The sequence below is a fragment of the Otolemur garnettii genome, unplaced genomic scaffold (assembly GCF_000181295.1).
Source record: "Otolemur garnettii isolate 467f Iridium unplaced genomic scaffold, OtoGar3 scaffold00182, whole genome shotgun sequence".
Classification (NCBI taxonomy): Eukaryota; Metazoa; Chordata; class Mammalia; order Primates; family Galagidae; genus Otolemur; species Otolemur garnettii.
The window spans coordinates 2689407-2709513 of record NW_003852577.1 but is presented as its reverse complement, the minus strand read 5'-3'; the positions used below and the strand labels follow the sequence as shown (position 1 = coordinate 2709513).

Genomic DNA, 20107 nt, shown 5'->3' with positions numbered 1-20107 from the left:
TGAGCCCAGGAGTTGGAGGTTGCTGTGAGCGTGATGCCATGGCACTCTACCCAGGGGGATAGCTTGAGGCTCCGTCTCAAAAAAAAAAAAAGACAAAGGTGGAGCCAGGCATGGTGGCTCATGCCTGTAATCAATCCTAGCACTCTGGGAAGCTGAGGCAGGTGGATTGCCTGAGCTCATGAGTCTGAGACCAGCCTGAGCTAGAGTCAGACCTTGTCTTTAAAAATAACTGGGCGTTGTGGTGGGCACCTGCAGTCCCAGCTACTTGGGAGGCAAAAGCAAGAGAATCCCTTGAGCTCAAGAATTGGAGGTTTCTGTGAGCTGTGATGCCTAAGCATTCTTCTGAGGGCAACAAAGTAAGACTCTGTCTTAAAAAACAAAAAGAAAAGAAAGAAAGAAAAAGATGAACACTTTACACTGGTCAAAGGAACAATACAGCAAGAAGACATTTCAATTTAAATATTTATACATCCAATTAAACGCTCCCAGATTTATAAAATAGACCTTGATGTGTCTGAGCAATATGATACCCATAACACAGTAATAGTTGGGGACTTTAACAACCCTCTGACATAACTGGACAGATCATCTAAACAGAAACTAAAGATACAAAGGACTTAAATGTGACCCTAGAACAAATGAGATTAATAGACATAGACAGAACACACCATCCCAAATGTATATTCCAAAGCTAAGGAATATACATTTTTCTCATCAGCCTACGGTATGTACTCCAAAACTGACCACATCCTAGGATAAAAATCAAACTTCAGTAAAATTAAAAGAACAGAAATTATACCTTGTATCTTTTCAGACCACAAAGCAATAAATATGGTACTGAACTCCAACAAAAACATTCATCCTCACACAAAGATTTAGAAATTAAACAAACCTTATGCTGAATAATTGGGTTCCAGAAGAGAAAAAAGAAGAAATTGTAAAATTCCACAAACATAACAACAATGAAGACACAAATACCAAAACCTGTGGGATACAGCAAAAGCAAACTTCAGAGGGAAATTTATCTCATTAGATGCCTAGAGTTGAAAAACAGAAAGCGAACATATCAAAAACTCATGAACCATCTTATGGAATTGGAAAAAGAAGAACAATCTAATCCCAAACCCAGCAGAAGAAAAGAAATAACCAAAATTAAATTAAATCAGATATGAATGAAATTGAAAACAAAAGAATCATCCAGAAAATTACCAAAAACAAAAAGTTATTTTTTCTGGAAAAAATAAATAAAATTGATAAACCTTTGGCCAGATTGACTAGAAACAGAAAAGTAAAATCTCTAATGACCTCAATCATAAATGATAAAGGGGAAATAACAGATGCCTCAGAGATACAAGAAATCATCTCTGAGTAATACAAAAAACTCTATGCCCAGAAATTTGACAACATGGAGGAAATGGATCAATACCTAGAATCACACCCTCTCCCTAGACTTAATCAAGAAGAAACAGATGTCTCAAGCAGACCAATTTCAAGAACTGAGATCAAAGAAACAATAAAAAATCTCCCACAGGCTCAGCGTCTGTGGCTCAAGTGGCTAAGACACCAGCCACATGCACCTAAGGTGGTGGGTTCGAATCCAACCCAGGCCCACCAAACAACAATGATGGCTGCAACCAAAAAAATAATAGCCAGGCATTGTGGCGGGCACCTGTGATCCTAGCTACTTGGGAGGTGGAGGCAGGAGACTCGCTTGAGCCCAGGAGTTGGAGATTGCTGTGAGCTGTGATGCCACGGCACTCTACCCAGGAGGACAGCTTGAGGCTCTGTCTCAAAAAAAAGAAAAAAATCTCCCACCAAAAAATGCCCTGGTCTAGATGGCTTCACGCCAGAATTCTATCAAATCTTCAAAGAAGAGCTCATACCCATACTGCAGAAATTATTCCAAAAAATTGAGAAGGAAGAAATCTTCCTCAACACATTCTATGAAGCAAATATTACCCTGATATTAAAACCAGGAAAAGACCCAACTAAAAAGGAGAACTTAAGACCAATTGACTAATAAATATAGATGCAAAAATTCTCAATAAAATCCTAACCAAGGCTCGGTGCCTGGGGCTCACGTGGCTAAGGTGCCAGCCACATACACCTAAAGCTTAAAAAAAAAAAGAATGGAGAAGCAAGAATCCAATGTACTCAAATCTATTATGAAGGCAGTAGATAGCTAATACAAGGTGCAGGGGAGGGGGAGGAGGGAGGAGGGAGGAGGGAGGAGGGAGGAGGATGGGGGTGGTCATGGTATATGGCATACCTCTTGGGGGTGGGACATAATTATAAGAGGGTCTTCATCTAACAAAGGTAATCAGTACACCTAATTCTTTGTACCCTTGAAGAATCCCAAACAATAAAAAAAATTTCTCCTTTCACAACAGCTATTCAACATTGTACTGGAAGTTCTTTTTTTTTGAGACAGAGCCTCAAGCTGTGCCCCTGGGTAGAGTGCCGTGGCATCACAGCTCGCAGCAACCTCCAACTCCTGGGCTCAAGTGAGTCTCCTGCCTCAGCCTCCCAAGTAGCTGGGACCACAGGCACCCGCCACAACACCCGGCTATTTTTTGGTTACAGCCATCATTGTTGTTTGCCAGGCCCGTGCTGGATTCCAACCCACCACCTTAGGTGTATGTGGCTGCGCCTTAGCCACTTGAACCACAGGCCCCGCGCCTGTACTGGAAGTTCTAAGCAGCACAATTAGACAAGGAAAAGAAATAAAAGTCACCCAAATTGGAAAGGAAAAAGTAAAACTGTCAATTTGCAAATGATGTGATTCTATATATAGAAAATCCCACTGAATTCACAGAAAGCTATTAAGAGTTAATTAGCTAGGCCAGCCCACACCTGTAATCCCAGCACTCTGGGAGGCCCAGTTGAGTGAATCCCTGAGCTCAGGAGATCAAGAGCAGCCTGAGCAAAAGTGATACCCCATCTCTAAAACTAGCTGGGTGTTGTGGTGGGCACCTGTAGTACTGGCTACACAGGAGGCTGAGGCAAGAGAATCACTTGAGCCCAAGAGTTTGAGGTTGCTATGAGCCATCATGCCACGGCACTCTACCAAGGATGGTAGAGTGAGACCGTCTCAAAATTAAAAAAAAAAAGTAGGTAAATACTGAATCAACACCCCAAAATCTGCTGTTTCTATACATGCACAATGAATAATCTAAAAATGAAATTAGTAAAAATTCTATTTACAAAAGCAGTTAAAATTAAAATTAAATACTGCTATGGTTTGAATGTAGCCTCCAAAACTCATGTGTTGGAAACTTAATTCTCAATGCAATAGAATTGAGAAGTAGGAACTTCATGAATGGATTAATGCCATTATTGTGAGAGAGGGCTTCCTTATATAATAAAAGGATGAGTTCAGGCCAGGAGCAGTGGCTGATGCCTGTAATGCTAGCACTATGGGAGGCTGAGGTGGGTGGACTGCCCTGAGCTCACAGGTTCAAGACCAGCCTGAGCTAGAGCGAGACCCCATCTCTAAAAAAATACCCGGGCATTGTGGCAGGTGCCTGTAGTCCTAGTTACTTGGGAGGCTAAGGCAAGAGAATTGCTTGAGTCCATGAGTTTGAGGTTGCTGTGAGCTATGATGCCATAGCACTCTACTGAGGGCAACAAAGTGAGACTCTGTCTCAAAAACAAAAAAAAGTTGGGCCCTTACCATATAAAAATCGATACATAAAAATTATATCAGATATATCAATGATCTAAATGTAGGAGTTAAAACCATGAAACTCATAGAAGAAAATACTAGAGAAAATCTTGGTAGCTTTGGCAACAACCTTGTGGATATGACAAAAAAAGCAAAGGCAAACAAATAAAAAACAGATAAACTGGACTTTGTAAAACTTTGGGACTTTTGTGTATCAAAGGATATTGTCAAGAAAGTAAAAAGATCTACTTAATAGTAGAAAATGTTGACTGACCATATATGTGATAAAGGGTTAATATCCAGAATACATCAAGAACTCCTAAACTCAACAACAACACACAACTGGATTAAAAAATGGACAAAGTAGAGCATTCGGCAGTTGCCACTGCTCAAATCGTACACTTCTAGCTCTTGCACCTCGCTCCGCTTCCCCCGCAACCATGTCTGACAAACGTGATGTGGCTGAGATGGAGAAATTTGATAAGTCAAAATTGAAGAATGGAAATGCAAGAGAAAAATTCACTGCCTTCCAAAGAAACAATCCAACAGGAGAAGCAAGCAGGTGAGTTGTAATGAGGCGAGCGGGTCCAGTATGCGCTGTACATTTGCATTGCCTTCTTATTTTACTTCTTTTAGCTGTTTAACTTTGTTAAGATGCAGAGAGGTTGGATCAAGTTTAAATGACTGTGCTGCCCCTTTCACATCAAAGTATCCAGAACTACTGACAACGAAGGCACCTGCCTCTACCATCTGCCTGTCTGGCTGGCAGGGAAGGAAAAGAACTTGCACGTTGGTGAATAATCGGGGTGGGACGACAGTGAAATCTTTTTTTTTTTGAGACAGAGCCTCAAGCTATCCCCCTGGGTAGAGGGATAGATAGGGGTAGATGCTGTGGCATCACAGCTCACAGCAACCTCCAACTCCTGGGCTCAAGTGAGTCTCCTGCCTCTGCCTCCCAAGTAGCTGGGACTGCAAGTACCCACCACAACACCCGGCTATTTTTTGGTTGCAGCCGTCATTGCTGTTTGGCAGGCCCAGGCTGGATTTGAACCCGCCACCTTAGGTGTATGTGGCTGGCGCCTTAGCCACTTGGGAGCCACAGGCGCCGAGCTGACAGTGAAACCTAAAGTGAAAACTAAGTTGGCCCCAGGGTTTCTTGCAGGCTGTAAAATGCAGTTAATTGTGAGTTCCACGTTTTTTTCATTCAAATGATTTTAATTATTAGAATGTACATTTTTATTAATGCAAATAAAAAGTTTTAAAACCTGAAAAAAAAATGGACAAAGGGGCCAGGTGTGGTGGCTTACACCCTGTTTGAGCCAGAGCGAGACCTCATCTCCAAAAAAAATAGCCAGGTGTGGTGATGGGTGCCTGTAGTCCCAGCTACTCAGGAAGCTGGGCAAGAGGATCTCTTGAGCTCAAGAGTTGGAAGCTGCAATAAGCTGTGATGCCATAGCACTCTACCGGGCGATAGACTGTCTCAAAAAAAAAAAAAAGGATACAGGACTTGAATGGAAATTTCTCCAAATATACATAAATGGCCAATAAGCACAAGAAAAGATGCTCAACATCATTTATAATTAGGGAAATGCAAACCAGAACCACAATGAGATATCAGTTCATACCTCCTAAGATGGGTATAATTTGGAAAAATAAACTCAGAAAATAACAAGTGTTGGGGAGGACACAGAGAAACTGCAATCCTGCACTGCTGGTGGGAATGTAAAATGATCCAGCTGCTGTGGCAAACACAGAACCACCATATCACCCAGCAACCCCGCTCCTAGGTGTACATCCAGAAGAACGGAAAGCAGAGGCCCAGACACATACTTGTATATCAGTGTCCTGGTAGCAGCGTTATTCATTATAGCCAGAGGGTAGAGACAGCCCCGTGTCACTGACAGATGGGTGAGTAAATAAAATGTAGGTGGCACCCATAGCTCAGTGGGTTAGGGCACTGGCCACATACACCGAGGCTGGCAGGTTCGAACCTCAGCCCGGCCAGCTAAAACAACAATGACAACTGTAACAACGACAACAAAAGAAAAATATAGCTGGGTGTTATGGTGGGCGCCTGTAGTCCCACCTACTTGGGAGGCTGAGGCAAGAGAATCGCCTAAGCCCAAGAATTTGAGGTTGCTGTGAGCTCTGACACCACACACTCTACCCAGGGCAATAGCTTGAAACTGTCTCAAAAAAATAAATGAACAAATAAAATGTAGTACATACATACAATGCAGTGAATATTCAGCCTTACAAAGGAATGAAATTCTGACTCATGCTGCAACATAAATGAACCTTAGAGACATGCTAAACAAACGAGCCAAACACAGAATGTCAAGTATTGTATGATTCCCCCACTGTGAGGTACCTAGAGTAGGCAAATTCATAGGGAGAGAAAGGAAGAGAAGTTTCCAGGGGCTAGGAAGAAGGGGAAACGAGGTTATTGTTTAATGAGTACAGAATTTTTGTTAGGGATGTTAAAAAATTGTGGAAGTGTAAAAGTTTGGGTATAGTGGTAATTGTTACACTTGTGAATGTATCTAACATCACTAACTTACAAAGGGTTAAAGTGATAATTATTATGTCTATTTTATGACAATTAAAATGTTAGAAGTCATCACCAACCCCTACTCCCACCCAGTGAGTAGAGCTTAGCCAGGTAAGAGGAAATGGGGCAGCTATCTCCATAGAGGGAACTTCTAAACTCACAGTGCTAGGAAGTAGTGGTGTCAGTTCTCCTTCCTTGGGGGCGGGGCCCAGTTTGTTGCAGAAACCTGCTGCTTTCCCAGGGACAGTGTGACGCATGGCCATCCTGCAACCCATCCTGCAACCCGAGGCCAAGAGCAAACCACTATCTTCTCAGATGCATGCTGAAAAGATGGGCTGCACCCCTTTCCCACAGAAACCACACCCCTGGGCTCACCTGGGTGGCAGGAGAAGTAAAGAGTTCTCTGGCAAGCTCTTCTAAGGCCTCCCCATTCCGGCCACAGAGCACTAGCTTAGCACCTGCAGCGTAGAAGACTTTTGCGCATTCTAAGGGAAGAGAAAAGAACCTTCAGAGCAGAGATCCCAGTTCTGTTCAAATCTGCCCAATGTTCCCTGTTGGCTTCTTCACACACTTGACACAGGTGTTTGCCTCTGCTATGGATCAGCATGGAGCTAGGAGGTAGCGAGCTCATCTAGTGGTGCTACAGACAACCATGAGAGGTGTGGGGAGAGGTAGATTTAAGTACTATGCTCAGAACTTTCCGTAATGCTCCCATGGCCACCCTGTGAGCACCATCCCCATTTCACACCTAAGGAAGCATGGTTCATTAGGCAGGAAACTATCCCAAGTTGGCTGGGACAGGCAAGGCCAGCTGTTATGATCCTGTGGCCCACTGAAGCTGTGTTCTAGCACCACACAGGCATTTCCCAAGTTGCTTAAATGCAATCAGCACAGGTCTACTGGGAGTACTTATGTGGGTCTGTAGAAAAACAGGGGCACAGGGTAGGGAGGGAGTCCTGAAGTCTGACAGGCTGTTTCCCAGAGAGTGAGGCAGGGAGAGCAGAGGGAGCTAAGCCCCTGACAACCACAGACAGATGCAATTGGACCAAAAAGTGTAGGGTCTAACAGTGTCTTTGGGCTGGAGGAGGGCGTCAGGCTGCAAGAGGCACAACTGGACTTAACTGAGTGAATGACACTGGGCATCACAGCAGTGAAGGGCACCTGCACTGTGAGGCTCACTTCTGCTGTGTGTGGGGGGCATTGGGGCAGCCCAGGCTCCACTGAGCCCACTACAGTATTGTGACAACTGAGGACTTCAACCAGGACCGCAGCAGGGGAAAAGTAGAAAGCCAGCTGGGCAGCTCTATTACTCAATACTCTACTCGTGGCAAGAAACAGAAACTCAACTCACTCTGGGGTAAAACAAAAAAGAATTATCAGAGCGATTCTGAGGACATTCAAAAATGAGGAAGAAATGAATGGCTAAGACTTGGGAGGGTCAGCGGTGCTGACGCCCAGGCTTTCTTACATGCAGCATGCCCTTCTCGGGGTCCTCTCTGTGAGATGGGAGCTGTAGGCAGCGCTGGGCTCATATCTACACAACTCCTTGTCAACAAGACAGGAGTCTGTCTTGTCTCTCTTACCTCTAGGGTCATAATCTTGTTTTTTTTTTTTTTTTTGAGACAGTCTCAGTATGCTGCCCTAGGTAGAGTGCCGTGGTGTCATAGCTCACAGCAACCTCCAACTCCTGAGCTTAGGCGATTCTCTTGCCTCAGCCTCCCAAGTAGCTGGGACTACAGGCCCCTGCCATAATGGCTGGCTATTTTTTTTATTGCAGTTGTCATTGTTGTTTAGCAGGCTGAGGCCTGGCTTGAACCTGCCTACCTTGGTGTATGTGGCCAGCGCCCTACTCACTGAGCTATGGGCACTAAGCCTAGAGTCATAATCTAAAGGAAGGCTGTCAGGCAGCAAATCTTAGACTAGACCAGTGCAGAAGCAGGAGCCACGTGTGAATCCCCTGTGGCTAAAGGGGTGGGGAAGAGGTAACACCACCTAAAGCAGGAGGTGAAGCCATCAGGAAGGGCTGACCTGTGCAGGGAGTGGCATCACGCCTGCCACCTCCCTGTTTATCCTCCCCTTGCATGACCTCCCTACATGTTCAGGGTAGCAGCCCTGGGGTCAAGAGAACGGCCTGTAGCTTTGACTTCCTGTGTCCAACCTTGACTTCCCACGCTTACTGTTCTGTGGCCTCTGTTAACTTTGAACCTCTTGGTTTCTCACTGTCCTCTTTAAGATACAGGTAAGAACAGGCCACAGGGTGACTGTGCGTTGAATGAGTTAAAGCAGGTGACCTCTTTACAAAAGCACTGCACAAGTATTAACTGTTTCTATATTTCTTTTTTTTGTTTGTTTCTATATTTCTTAGCTGCCTTGTTCTAAAACTGACTGACAATGAGAACTGAAGTGTGTGGGTTTTTTTTTTTTTTTTTTGAGACAGAGCCTCAAGCTGTCACCCTGGGTAGAGTGCCATAGCATCACAGCTCATAGCAATCTCCAACTCCTGGGCTCAAGAGAGTCTCCTGCCTCCGCCTCCCAAGTAGCTGGGACCACAGACGCCAGCCACAATGCCTACCTATTTTTTTTTTTTTTTTTTGGTTGCAGCCATCATTGTTGTTTGGCGGGCCCGGGCTGGATTCAAATCCGCCACCTTAGCTACTTGAGCCACAGGTGCTGAACCAAGTGTGTGGGTTTAAAGAGGCACCACCTGTCCTCCCTGAGCTCTAGTCTCTCCCAAATGTTTGTGAAGATCTTCACAAGACACCTCTGCCCCCAGCTGGCCCCAACTCAACCAGTGAGCTACTTGTGGTCCCAGATGAAGCAGGGCTATATATAAAAATAGCACTGCCAGGCAGAGGGATCAGAGCTGTCACCTCCTCAGCTGGAAGAGAAGTCAGAGGGTTCAGGCAGTGCCTCTTGGTCTGACAGCCCTTCCCTCAGAGAAGGGTTGAACTTCCCTAAAGCCAGAAGAGTTCAAAACAGGAGAGGAGAAGAAATCCCAGTATCTTCCAGCACACGGGGTCCTGAAAGGCCGGCTGTCTTAGGAGCAAAGGCCTCTTCACACTCCACAGGGGCTCACGTAGCTCTGCCCACAGTGTTCACTTGGCCCCTCAGTGCCTCTCTGCACTCCTTGGACAGAGCTTTCTGGAAGGAGGTGCTGAGCAGACTGAATCAATACACTTCCAGGGTGCTGCACCATCTTCTCTGAAGGAAATCTAGTCGGTTCATCCTGATAAAGTACAGCAACCCAGAGAGCTGTGGCCACTGTTTCTGCCCACCCTGGGCCCAGCCCCAGCTGCCTGCCTAGTAGGCCTCCTCAGTGTGGCAGAACAAGCCTCCCAGGAATGGAGACTTCACGCCAGGCCACAAGCCAGCATTTCTGAGGCTGGAACTGCTTATCCAGTTTACTTAAATCATTCCCACTGATTAGGAACCTTGGGCCCTGCAGGCTTCCTCACCTCATTTTGTCCTATCCTGACTAAGGCATAGGACATTTTGGCAGCAACCAAGGGGTGTGTACACAGAACCAAAGGTGAGAGTCATGTTTGGGTATGGACAGCTTCTAGAAAACGATTGCCTAAATTCTGCTTAAACTTTTCTTCCTAGCAAAGCTTAAAAGGGAGGAAATTAAAGTTTGGGTAGGGAGTGACAGAAATGCAAACAGATTAGAAGGATTTCATTTTCTTTTTTTTCTTTTTTTTTTGAGACAGAGCCTCAAGCTATCCCCCTGGGCAGAGTGCCATGGCATCACGCTCACAGCAACCTCCAACTCCTGGGCTCAAGCGAGTCTCCTGCTTGAGTCTCAGCTTCCCAAGTAGCTGGGACTACAGGCGTCCGCCACAATTCCTGGCCATTTTTTGGTTGCAGCCATCATTGTTGTTTGGTGTGCCCGGGCTGGGGATTCGAACCCGCCACCTTAGGTGTATGTGGCTGGCGCCTTAGCCGCTTGAGCCACAGGCTCCAAGCCGAAGGATTTCATTTTCATTTTTTTAAAAAAGTTTTCACAGGGAGGCAGAAAGTTTAAAGGCAAAAGGAAAACCATTCCAAGATACCATTTCTCTAGGGCTGCAGATGATTCTCCATTGTTGTAGGCATGCCTAGGCTGTACTTGACCATGTGGCTCAGGCTGGCTAAAAGAGGCATCCAGAACATTCTATTCTTTTAGCCAGTGGTCCTACTATTTTACAAGAACAAGCTCATGTAGCTTAAATATACAAACACAGGAGACAAGGTAGAAGAAATACAGAAAGCCACCTCAAGACTCCTCACAGAAGACCAACTCTTCAAGGACAGCTGCACAACAGGCAGAGCCACTGGGGACAGTGGGGCTTGCCCTCCTCCCAGGGAGCAGCAGAGGGTGTCTGTCCTTGAGGGTCAGCACTTGAGGCCAGTGCTGGATGGAGGGATTCCTGTCCCCAAGATGCTAAATGAGGCTTCCAGTTGAAACAGAATGACTGGAGTCCAGGGAAGGCCTGACATCATACACATGGGTAATTATGATAAGTTTGAGATACACAAAAATCAAGATGCCTAAAATCTGCATGAATGGTAACAAACAAAGACCTCCCAGCAACACTGACAAGCTGGGCAAGTTGAAACTTGCACAGGTGAATCAGAAAAAGGGTGCTGTCAGCTGTTCTGTGGAACAGAAATAATGACCCCAAATATAGTCTGTCTCAAAACTCTTGTATGACCCACATACTATCTCTACAGGTTTTGGTATTCTGTGACATTTTCTATTCCCTTCACAGTCTTGGTTGTCAGTTGCCATGTAGAATGGTGATGAGGGCAACATCCTTATCAAACATCCATATACTGGGGCACCTGCAACTCACAGCTCACCTCTTCAGTCTGCTCTCAAGATACTCTTTAAGGACTAAAAAAATGCTTTTATCTGGAAGAGGAAAAGCTATTGACTACCCTATATGTAGTAGTTGCATAAAATCAGAGGACTGACCCATAGCAAAGGGCCTGTGGACAGCTGTCCTTTCAAAGGTCTGCATATCCACTGACATTTCATACCACAGTGGCATACAGATGAATCCATGCTCCTCAAGCCTTCTCAGGCTCCCAGACTGAATGCAAACCAAGTACTCTACAGACAAGGCCCCTCTGCTCCTTATGTTCATGCAACACTCAACACTCCCTGCACAGCCATGTGGCTCCCAGCCCTGGCCCTATCTGGATGCCTTCCCTACTGGCTCACCCTTTCCCTTAGCCATCTCTTCCTCCCAAGGTGAGGCTTTACTACTGGAATCAGGGAGACATGGGTTTGAACTTTGGCTTTGAACTTTCTGGCTGGAAGTCGTAGGGCAAGTCATACTTTCTCTGAATCTCAGCTGTGAGAATTCAGTGAGATAACTGTGCCTTTACCCATCAGGCCTGGCTGGAAGCACCATCACTGAAATGGTTACGTGCTCAGTCCTTGCCTTTCTCCTTGAAGCAGGGACTGGGAACTCCTTGAGGGAAGAGACCCTGTCTTTCTGCCCTAACCTTGGCCCAGAGCCTTGTACTTAGCAGATGCCTACGTCAGCTCTGGTTATGCTACCACCAACCAAAAGATGCAGCCTCGGTGGGCTTACTGTAATCCAGGGAGCTCCTAGCCTTCTTCCATGGATTTGAGCTTCAGTGTGAGTGGCATACAGTGGGATGTGTGCCTGTGCAGACACTGAGGCATGAGATTCACACAACGTGTCCATATTCATCTAGGCTGCCAAGTCAATATTCGTGTATGGGGAGAGCACAATGGAGCTCCCAACACGTCTGTACTGAGGGAGAGCAGTAGAGCTCCCAACTCATCTGTACAACTTCCAGGAAAGAGACAAGGTGGGCTAGGGTGTGAATGCCTCTAGGCCCAAGTCCCAGCATATGATCCCTGAGACTCAGAAGTTCAAGGTGTTCACAGAACTGGAATGGACCTACACTGGAGAAGTATTCTGTCTCTGACCCTGCTGAGAAAGGACAGACATAGAGAAGGCACACACCAAGGCCCTGAGCTGGGTGTGCTGGCTGAATCCAGGAAAGGGCATATTTCGTTTGGCCCTCACAGAGGTAAGAACACTTTTTTTTTTGAGACAGAGTCTCACTATGTCGCCCTTGGTAGAGTACTGTGACATCACAGCTCACAGCAACCTCAAACTCTTGGGCTTAAGCAATTCTCTTGCCTCAGGCTCCCAAGTAGCTGGGAACTACAGGCACCCACCACCATGCCCGGCTATTTTTTTTTTTGCACTTGTCATTGTTTAGCTGGCCCAGGCCGGTTTCGAACCTGCCAGCCTTGGTGTATGTGGCTGGCGTCATAACCACTATGCTACAGGCACCAAGCCACTTTTAAGTTAGTTGTCTATATTTGAAAATTCCTACTTCCACAAGCAGCTACAGCTGAGAGAGGCTGCCCTAAAGGAGGGCGGGCACATGGCCTCCTGCTGGCCAGCCTTTCTGCCTGCTCCTGCCTCCCCTCCTGGTACGGACAGGCAGGATCGTGTCTCACTGTGCTTTGGCTCCCGTTTTTTTCCTCTTGGACCAAGGACAGTGCCACTCTGCCCACTTCACTTATTTGCACTTCCTGCTGCCACTTCAGGCACTTGTGCTGGTGGTCCCTGTGCAGCTGAGCCGCCCCTTGTCCCTGGCCGATGTCCCCTAGGACCCACCTTTCCCCAGTCCCGAGGTGGCGCCTGTGATCACCACCACGGCCCCGCGTAGGTAGGCTTTCATGCGCATCCACTGTAGCAGCCGGAGCAGGCCAAAGATGCCCAGACACCCGAACAGCAGGGGCAGAATGGCCGCAGAAGCGATGAAGTCCATGACCCTCAGCTTCAGTGGACTCTTCCTGGAAGAACAAATACTCTAGTGACAAAGGAGAACTCTGGGGACTTGCCAAGGCTCTTCCCCCAGTCTGATACAAATCCCAGAGCTCTCTTCTGCAGACTTAGGCTCTGAGCCTCAGCAGGTATCTTTCCAGGCCCTGCACGCTATGCTGACTATCCTGGCCCATGAACCTGTTTGCTCTGTCTGTACTGACATGAGCAGACAGCAAAGCCATAGCCTCATGACGCTACTCCAAGAATAAGCTGAGGCTTTTCAGTGACTACCCGGTGAGTGTCACTGGAAGAGGTGGCATATCAGTACTCACCTGATTCTGCTTCAAAACCTGTTGTTGCATTACCCCAAGTAATGCCCCATTATCATTTTCAGTTCCTGAATATGTGTGAAATCAAAGTATTTAAAAAAAAAAAAATCAAACCAATCCTTTTTTTTTTTTTTTTTTTGAGACAGAGCCTCAAGTTATCCCCCTGGGTAGAGTGCCATGGCATCACACTCACCGCAACCTCCAACTCCTGGGCTCAAGCGAGTCTCCTGCCTCAGCCTCCCAAGTAGCTGGGACTACAGGCGCCCGCCACAACACCTGGCCATTTGTTTGGTTGCAGCCATCATTGGTGTTGTTTGGCAGGCCCGGGCTGGGGATTCGAACCCGCCACCTTAGGTGTATGTGGCTGGCGCCCTAGCTGCTTGAGCCATAGGCGCCGAGCCAATCATACCAATCCTTGTACTCTTCAGAGCAGACACTTAGGAGATGGATGTTTCCGGATGGGGCAGCCCTAAATGGTATTTGTGATGGCCCCAGATGGAATTCTGACCACAGGCCACAAAGACACACAGGCACACAGAGGGAAGGCAGTGAAGGGCAGAGCTGCCTTGTGTCAAGTGTCAGCACAGACTCTGGCTGGTAAATGTGGCCACATGCACACACATGCGCTCACTGAGCATTCTCTAGTGAGCCATGGTCAGCCGGAAGAAACCAGGAGGCCACACAGTGTTTGTGCAAGAGTGTGCAGTCAATTCTTAGGAAATGTATTCATTTTTTCCACAACTGCCCTTACATCCCCCGAACCTCCCCTATTCCTTAGTATTCACCCATGTCCCTGTGCCCAGCGAAGAACTAACAGGGAGACTCAGAGTTAAAGATCAGGTATGAGCTAGAGAGGAGCAATGCCATGTGTTGTCGCTTTGTAATGAACACTCTGTGAGGCCACTGGAGGAGCAGGCCAGAGTCTACTGGACAAATGGCCCCTCACAGTCCACCCCAGGACTGTGCTTTCATAAGCACAGCAATCCTTTTCTCAAACGAAGAGGCTGGAAACCAAGAACAACATTGTAGGAAACCAGCCACATAAAACTCTCACCCGCCTCTAAATGTCCCATCTCCTCAAACCCACATAATTAAAAAAACATTCTGCTTTCTTTCCTGAGATGATACAAACTCTACAGATGCCAAAGTGAAGCCACAAACACTGCAGAATAAGATGTCCACCCACACGCTAAGTTGCCTGATCCTGATCTGTATTAAACTGTCTCACTGCAACGGGGTTCTGCTCCAACTTGAACTTTCAACTCAACTGTTTGGTATTTACTTTTAAGTTTGACCTGTCTTCCTAAATATACCTAAATTCTTCATCACCATAAAAATAACAACATTCTTGGACTGTAGAAATGATTGTTTCTCCTCAACCACTACCTACCTAATTCACTTCTGAAAAATTCTCAGCTACTGTCCTCAGAGTGGGTACAGCTGGCTTTCACCTGCACTGTGCCAAGCCTATGCTGGATTAACTGGGAGTTAAAGTGGCATCTGAAGTTCCAAGCTCTTCATGGGAGCATTGCTGGCACCCTCCCCTCAGGCCAAGTGCTCTAGCCTATAGGCCAAGCTAGAATAGTCCCAAGGAGATGCCAAGACCCAAGGAAGCTTTGTCTGACCCAAGGAAGCTGAGTGGCAACCTTTAGGAGCTCACTAAAGGTTCAGAGCAGGCCCCAATGTCTCCGCTATTCCAAGGTTCTGCAGGTGCTTCCTAGATTCCTCCGCAGAGCTCAGGTCCTAAAATTGGGAGGATTTCCCAAAGACAGGAGGGGTAAATAGGCAGGAGAGGGGCAGGAATGGTTGCCAGCTTTTTGGAATAGCTTTACCAGAAAATTATAACAATTGACAGAGGCATAGGTAGGCCCTGAGCTAAATATAGCTTAGAATTTTCATATAATAAACCAAGGGTAGGATGGATAAGATTACAACCTAGCTGGATGGTTGTTTGGGAAAAGCTTTTTTCTCTCTGCAAACCCAGATCCTTGCCCCAGGCAGGTTGTCTGGACAGGACCACCCTGCTTTATCCAGATGGCTCAGGGCCCAGCCTCCACCTAGGATGACCCAGCCCAGGATGAACTGTGAGGTGAAGCAGGGCCCAGCACTCCACCAGCTGTGCAGAGTGGGTGGAAACTGCTCTGCAGTCTTCCCAGAGGCCCTGGAGACAGAGCCTGCGTAGTCTGACCCACTGTAAACCTGCAGTGTGGCCAAGCAGCAAGGAGGCAGCCTGTCAACTTGCAAAATGGACCTGAGAAACCCCTAACTGGGCACAAATACAGTGCAAGGGTCATGAGGACAAACCCCTAGAGTCAGCCTGGCTGGGCTCCATCCTGGTCAACTGCTTCCCAGCCTGGCAAAGGGACCTATCACCATGGGCCTTGGTGTCCTCATCTCTAAGATCAGGGTATGAGGGAATCTGTCTGTGTACACAGCCCCTGTCTCAGGTTAAGTGCTCAGGGAACACAGCTGCCATAGGCACTACCATGTCCCATAACTAACACAAACCTCCTAGCCTAGGAATTCACTCCAAGGAGTTCAGATTTCCAAGGGTATCTGAAAGAGTCCTTGGTTTATGAATAGTAGTTCTTTCCAAATAAAGGAAACTCATTCAACATAGAGTTTGATGTGGTTTAATTTTAATATCTTCATAAACCCTTTATTGTAATTAAATTAACAAATAGAAAAACAAAAGCCTGTCACAGGAAGTCAAGATCCCACATCCCAAGTTTTAGGTCAAGGCCAATGTGATCAATGCCAACAATGCAAGGAAAGGGCAAACAGGTACTAAAATGTCCCTTAGCCTTTTTTTCATACCCAGAGAGAAGCAAGATGAAAATAAGCCAGACCAGCAAGGCTCCCCAACAGAAAATGATTAAAGCTCCCCCCAAATTGCATTTTCATACAACCTAATTAAAACCTAAACCAGCAATCCATGACAGGAAGAAAAGAGAGAAAGCTACATACCATCTTGTACAGTTCTGGGATTCCTTGAGCACCTGACACAGCACAGGTCACAGCCCTGCGGGGTTACCAGTGACTGGGTGTGACAGAGGTGCAAGGTGGGGAAGGAAGAATCAACTTTCCCAGACTAATTCATTTCCTGGGGGGAGGGGGAGGTCCATCTAAGTCCACGGAGCACCAGAACAAATCATACTTGAGCTGCCAGCAGACCCCCTGCTATCTAGTTGCTGGAGACCTTTTGAACTCCCTCATTTTGGACCGAGTGCTGACTGGGACAATTGATTTAGATCTCTCGAACTACACCAATCACCTGAGAACTATCCAAAGTGGTACCCTGGGTGTGTGGTTGTGGGAAGGTTTGATTTTCCTTTTCTAGTTGTTGCCCATGCGGGGGGACAGGGTGACTTAATTGCTGGTATTTCTTCACAGCTGAGACTTCAACCCAAAGTAACTAATTCACTAGGGTAGGACAGAGAGCAGCTGAAAACAAGACAGAGCCACTTAGTCCCACCACCACAAGTAAGTCCCCAGTGTCTCAGGCCATAGCACTGTACAGGTCCTTTGCAAAGCTCTAGGGGAAAAGTTACAGACATCAGTCACAGCTCTTGCGCAAAGGGCTGGTTAATCACTACATCAGGAGTCCCCCAACACAACATTACCTTATCTTCTCATCTAGTCAAATGGTGTAAAATAATCATGTGGTGGAATCAGCAAAAAAAAAAAAAAAGTCTGGTAACATGAATAACCAGAGTAGATGAACTCCCCCAAGGAACAATATGGTGGACACAACTGAAGATCCCATTCATAAACAAATGGTTGAGATGTCAGAAATCCAATTCAGACTTTGGATTGCAAATAAGATTAATGGAATGGAGGCAAAGTTGGAATTAGAAATTCAAGGAGCAATTCAAAGTTGTCTCAAGAATTCAATGAATTCAAAGACAAAATTGCCAAAGATTATGACACACTGAGACAAGATTTTGCAGCCCTCAAAGATCTGAAAAAATACAGTAGAATCCCTCAGTAACAGAATGAAGCAGGCAGGAGAAAGGATTTCTGACATTGAATACAAAGCTTTTGAATGCTCCCAAACACTCAAAGAGGAAGAGAAATTGAGAGTAAAAACAGATCATTCTCTCAGAGAGCTCTGGGATAATTGGAAGAAAACTAATATTCACCTTGTAGGAATTACTGAAGGCGACGAAGCTGCTTCACAAAGCACAGAGGCCCTTCTTCATGAGATTATGAAAGAGAACTTTCAGGACATGTCAAGAGATTTTGAGGCTCGGCGCCTGTGGCTCAACCGGCTAAGGCGCCAGCCATGTACACCTAAGGTGGTGGGTTCAAATCCCTAGCCCGGACCCGCCAAACAACAATGACGGCTGCAACCAAAAAATAGCCGGGCGTTGTGGCGGGCTCCTGTGGTCCCAGCTACTTGGGAGGCGGAGGCAGGAGACTCGCTTGAGCCCAGGAGTTGGAGGTTGCTGTGAGCTGTAATGCCATGGCACTCTACCCAGGGGGACAGCTTGAGGCTCTGTCTCAAAAAAAAAAAAAAAAAAAAGAGATTTTGAAATTCAGATAGCAGACAGTTTCAGAACCCCCGCACAATTCAACCTGAATAAGACAACCCCCAGGCACATCATAATTAACTTCACTGAAGTTAATATGAAGGAGAAAATTCTGAAAGCAGCCAGATGTAAGAAAACCATAATCTACAAGGGAAAGAATATTAGAATGACTGCAGATCTCTCTGCTGAAACCTTTCAAGCTACAAGAGGGTGGTCATCAACTTTTAATCTCCTAAAACAAAATAACTTTCAACCTAGGATCCTGTATCCAGCTAAACTGAGTTTCATTCATGATAGAGAAATTAAATACTTTAATGACATTCACATGTTGAAGAAATTTGCCATAACTAAACCAGCTCTCCAAGATATTCTCAGACCTATCCTCTATAAAGATCAGCGCAGTCCTCCACCACAAAAGTAAATTCACTCAGAAATTTTTGATCAAATTCTACCTTCCACAGTGGCAAAAGTATCCACTGGACTTTTGAAAAACTCAATACCCAAAATTCTACCAGGATTATCAATATTCTCAATGAAAGTGAATGGCTTAAATTGTCCTCTAAAGGAGCACAGGTTGGCTGACTGGATACAAAAACTCAGGCCAGATATCTGCTGTATACAAGAATCTCAACTGCCCTTAAAAGATAAATATAGACTCAGGGTGAAGGGATGGTCATCTATATTTTAGACAAATGGCAATCAGAAAACAGCAGGTGTTGCGATTTTATTCGCAGATACAACAGGCTTTAAACCAACAAAAGTAAGGAAAGATAAGGATGCTCACTTCATATTTGTTCAGGGTAACACTCAACATGATGAGATTTCAATTATTAACATTTATGCACCCAACCAGAATGCACCTCAATTTATAAGAGAGACTCTAACAGACAAGAGCTTGATTTCCTCCAGCTCCCTAATAGTCGGAGATTTTAAAACTCCTTTGGCAGTGTTGAATAGATCCTCCAATAAGAAGCTAAGCAAAGAAATTTTAGATTTAAACTTAACCATTCAACATTTGGATTTAATAGACATCTATAGAATACACATTCTTCTCATCAGCCCACAGAACATACTCTAAAATTGATCACATTTTAGGTCACAAGTCTAACCTCAGCAAATTTAAAAGAACAGAAATTATTCCTTGCATCTTCTTGGACCATCATGGAATAAAAGTTGAATTCAGTAACAACAGGAATCTGCATACTCATAAAAACATAGCTAAATATTCTTATGCTGAATGATAGCTGGGTCACAGATGAGATTAAGAAGGAAATTACTAAATTTATGAAACAAAACGATAATGAAGACACGAATTACCAGAACCTCTGGGATACTGCAAAGGCAGTCCTAAAAGGGAAATTTGTAGCACTGCAAGCCTTCCTCACGAGAACAGAAAGAGAGGAAGTTAACAACTTAATGGGACATCTCAAGCAACTGAAAAAGGAAGAACATTCCAAACCCAAACCCAGCAGAAGAAAAGAAATAACCAAAATTAGAGCAGAATTAAATGAAGTTGAAAAGAAAAGAATTATACAGTAGATCAATAAATCAAAAAGTTTGTTTTTTGAAAAGGACAATATAATAGATAAACCTTTGGCTAACCTAATCAGGAAAAATACAGTAAAATCTCTAATTTCATCAATCATAAATAGTAAAGACAAAATAACAACAGAATTCTCAGAAATTCAAAAAATCCTTAATGAATATTACAAGGAACTTTATTCTCAGAAATATGAAAATCTGAAGGAAACTGACCAATACTTGGACGCATGCCACCTTCCAAGACTTAGCCAGAATCAAGTGGAAATGTTGAAGAGGACTATATCAATTTCTGAAATAGCATCAAGTATACAAAATCTCCCTAGAAAGAAAAGCTCGGGACCAGATGTCTTCACATCAGAATTCTACCAAACCTTTAAAGAGAAACTGGTCCCTATATTACTCAACCTTTTCCAAAATATGGAAAAAGGAGGAATACTACCCAATACGTTCTATGAAGCAAACCACCTTGATCCCCAGGAAAAGACCCAACAAGAAAAGAAAATTATAGACCAATATCACTAATGAATATTGATGCAAAAATAATCAACAAGATCCTAACAAACAGAATCCAGCAACACATCAAACAAAGTATACACCATGACCAAGTGGGTTTTATCCCAGGGTCTCAAGGATGGTTCAATATACGTAAATCTATAAATATAATTCATCACATAAACAAATTAAAAAACAAA

At 45.1% G+C, this 20107-nt stretch overlaps 1 protein-coding gene and 1 pseudogene across 1 annotated transcript in view; one reads left to right on the top strand and one right to left on the bottom strand.

The window, feature by feature from the left end:
• Positions 1-20107, bottom strand: part of DHRS7B (dehydrogenase/reductase 7B) — a 58534-nt gene that overhangs the window by 7159 nt on the left and 31268 nt on the right. The window contains exons 2-3 of the mRNA XM_012811989.2: positions 12863-13041; positions 6591-6700 (exon numbers count right to left, since the gene is read on the bottom strand). Of these exons, the coding sequence (XP_012667443.1) occupies positions 6591-6700; positions 12863-13041 (289 nt within the window). The remainder of the gene's footprint in view (positions 1-6590; positions 6701-12862; positions 13042-20107) is intronic.
• LOC105888086 lies at positions 4060-4254 on the top strand (annotated as a pseudogene).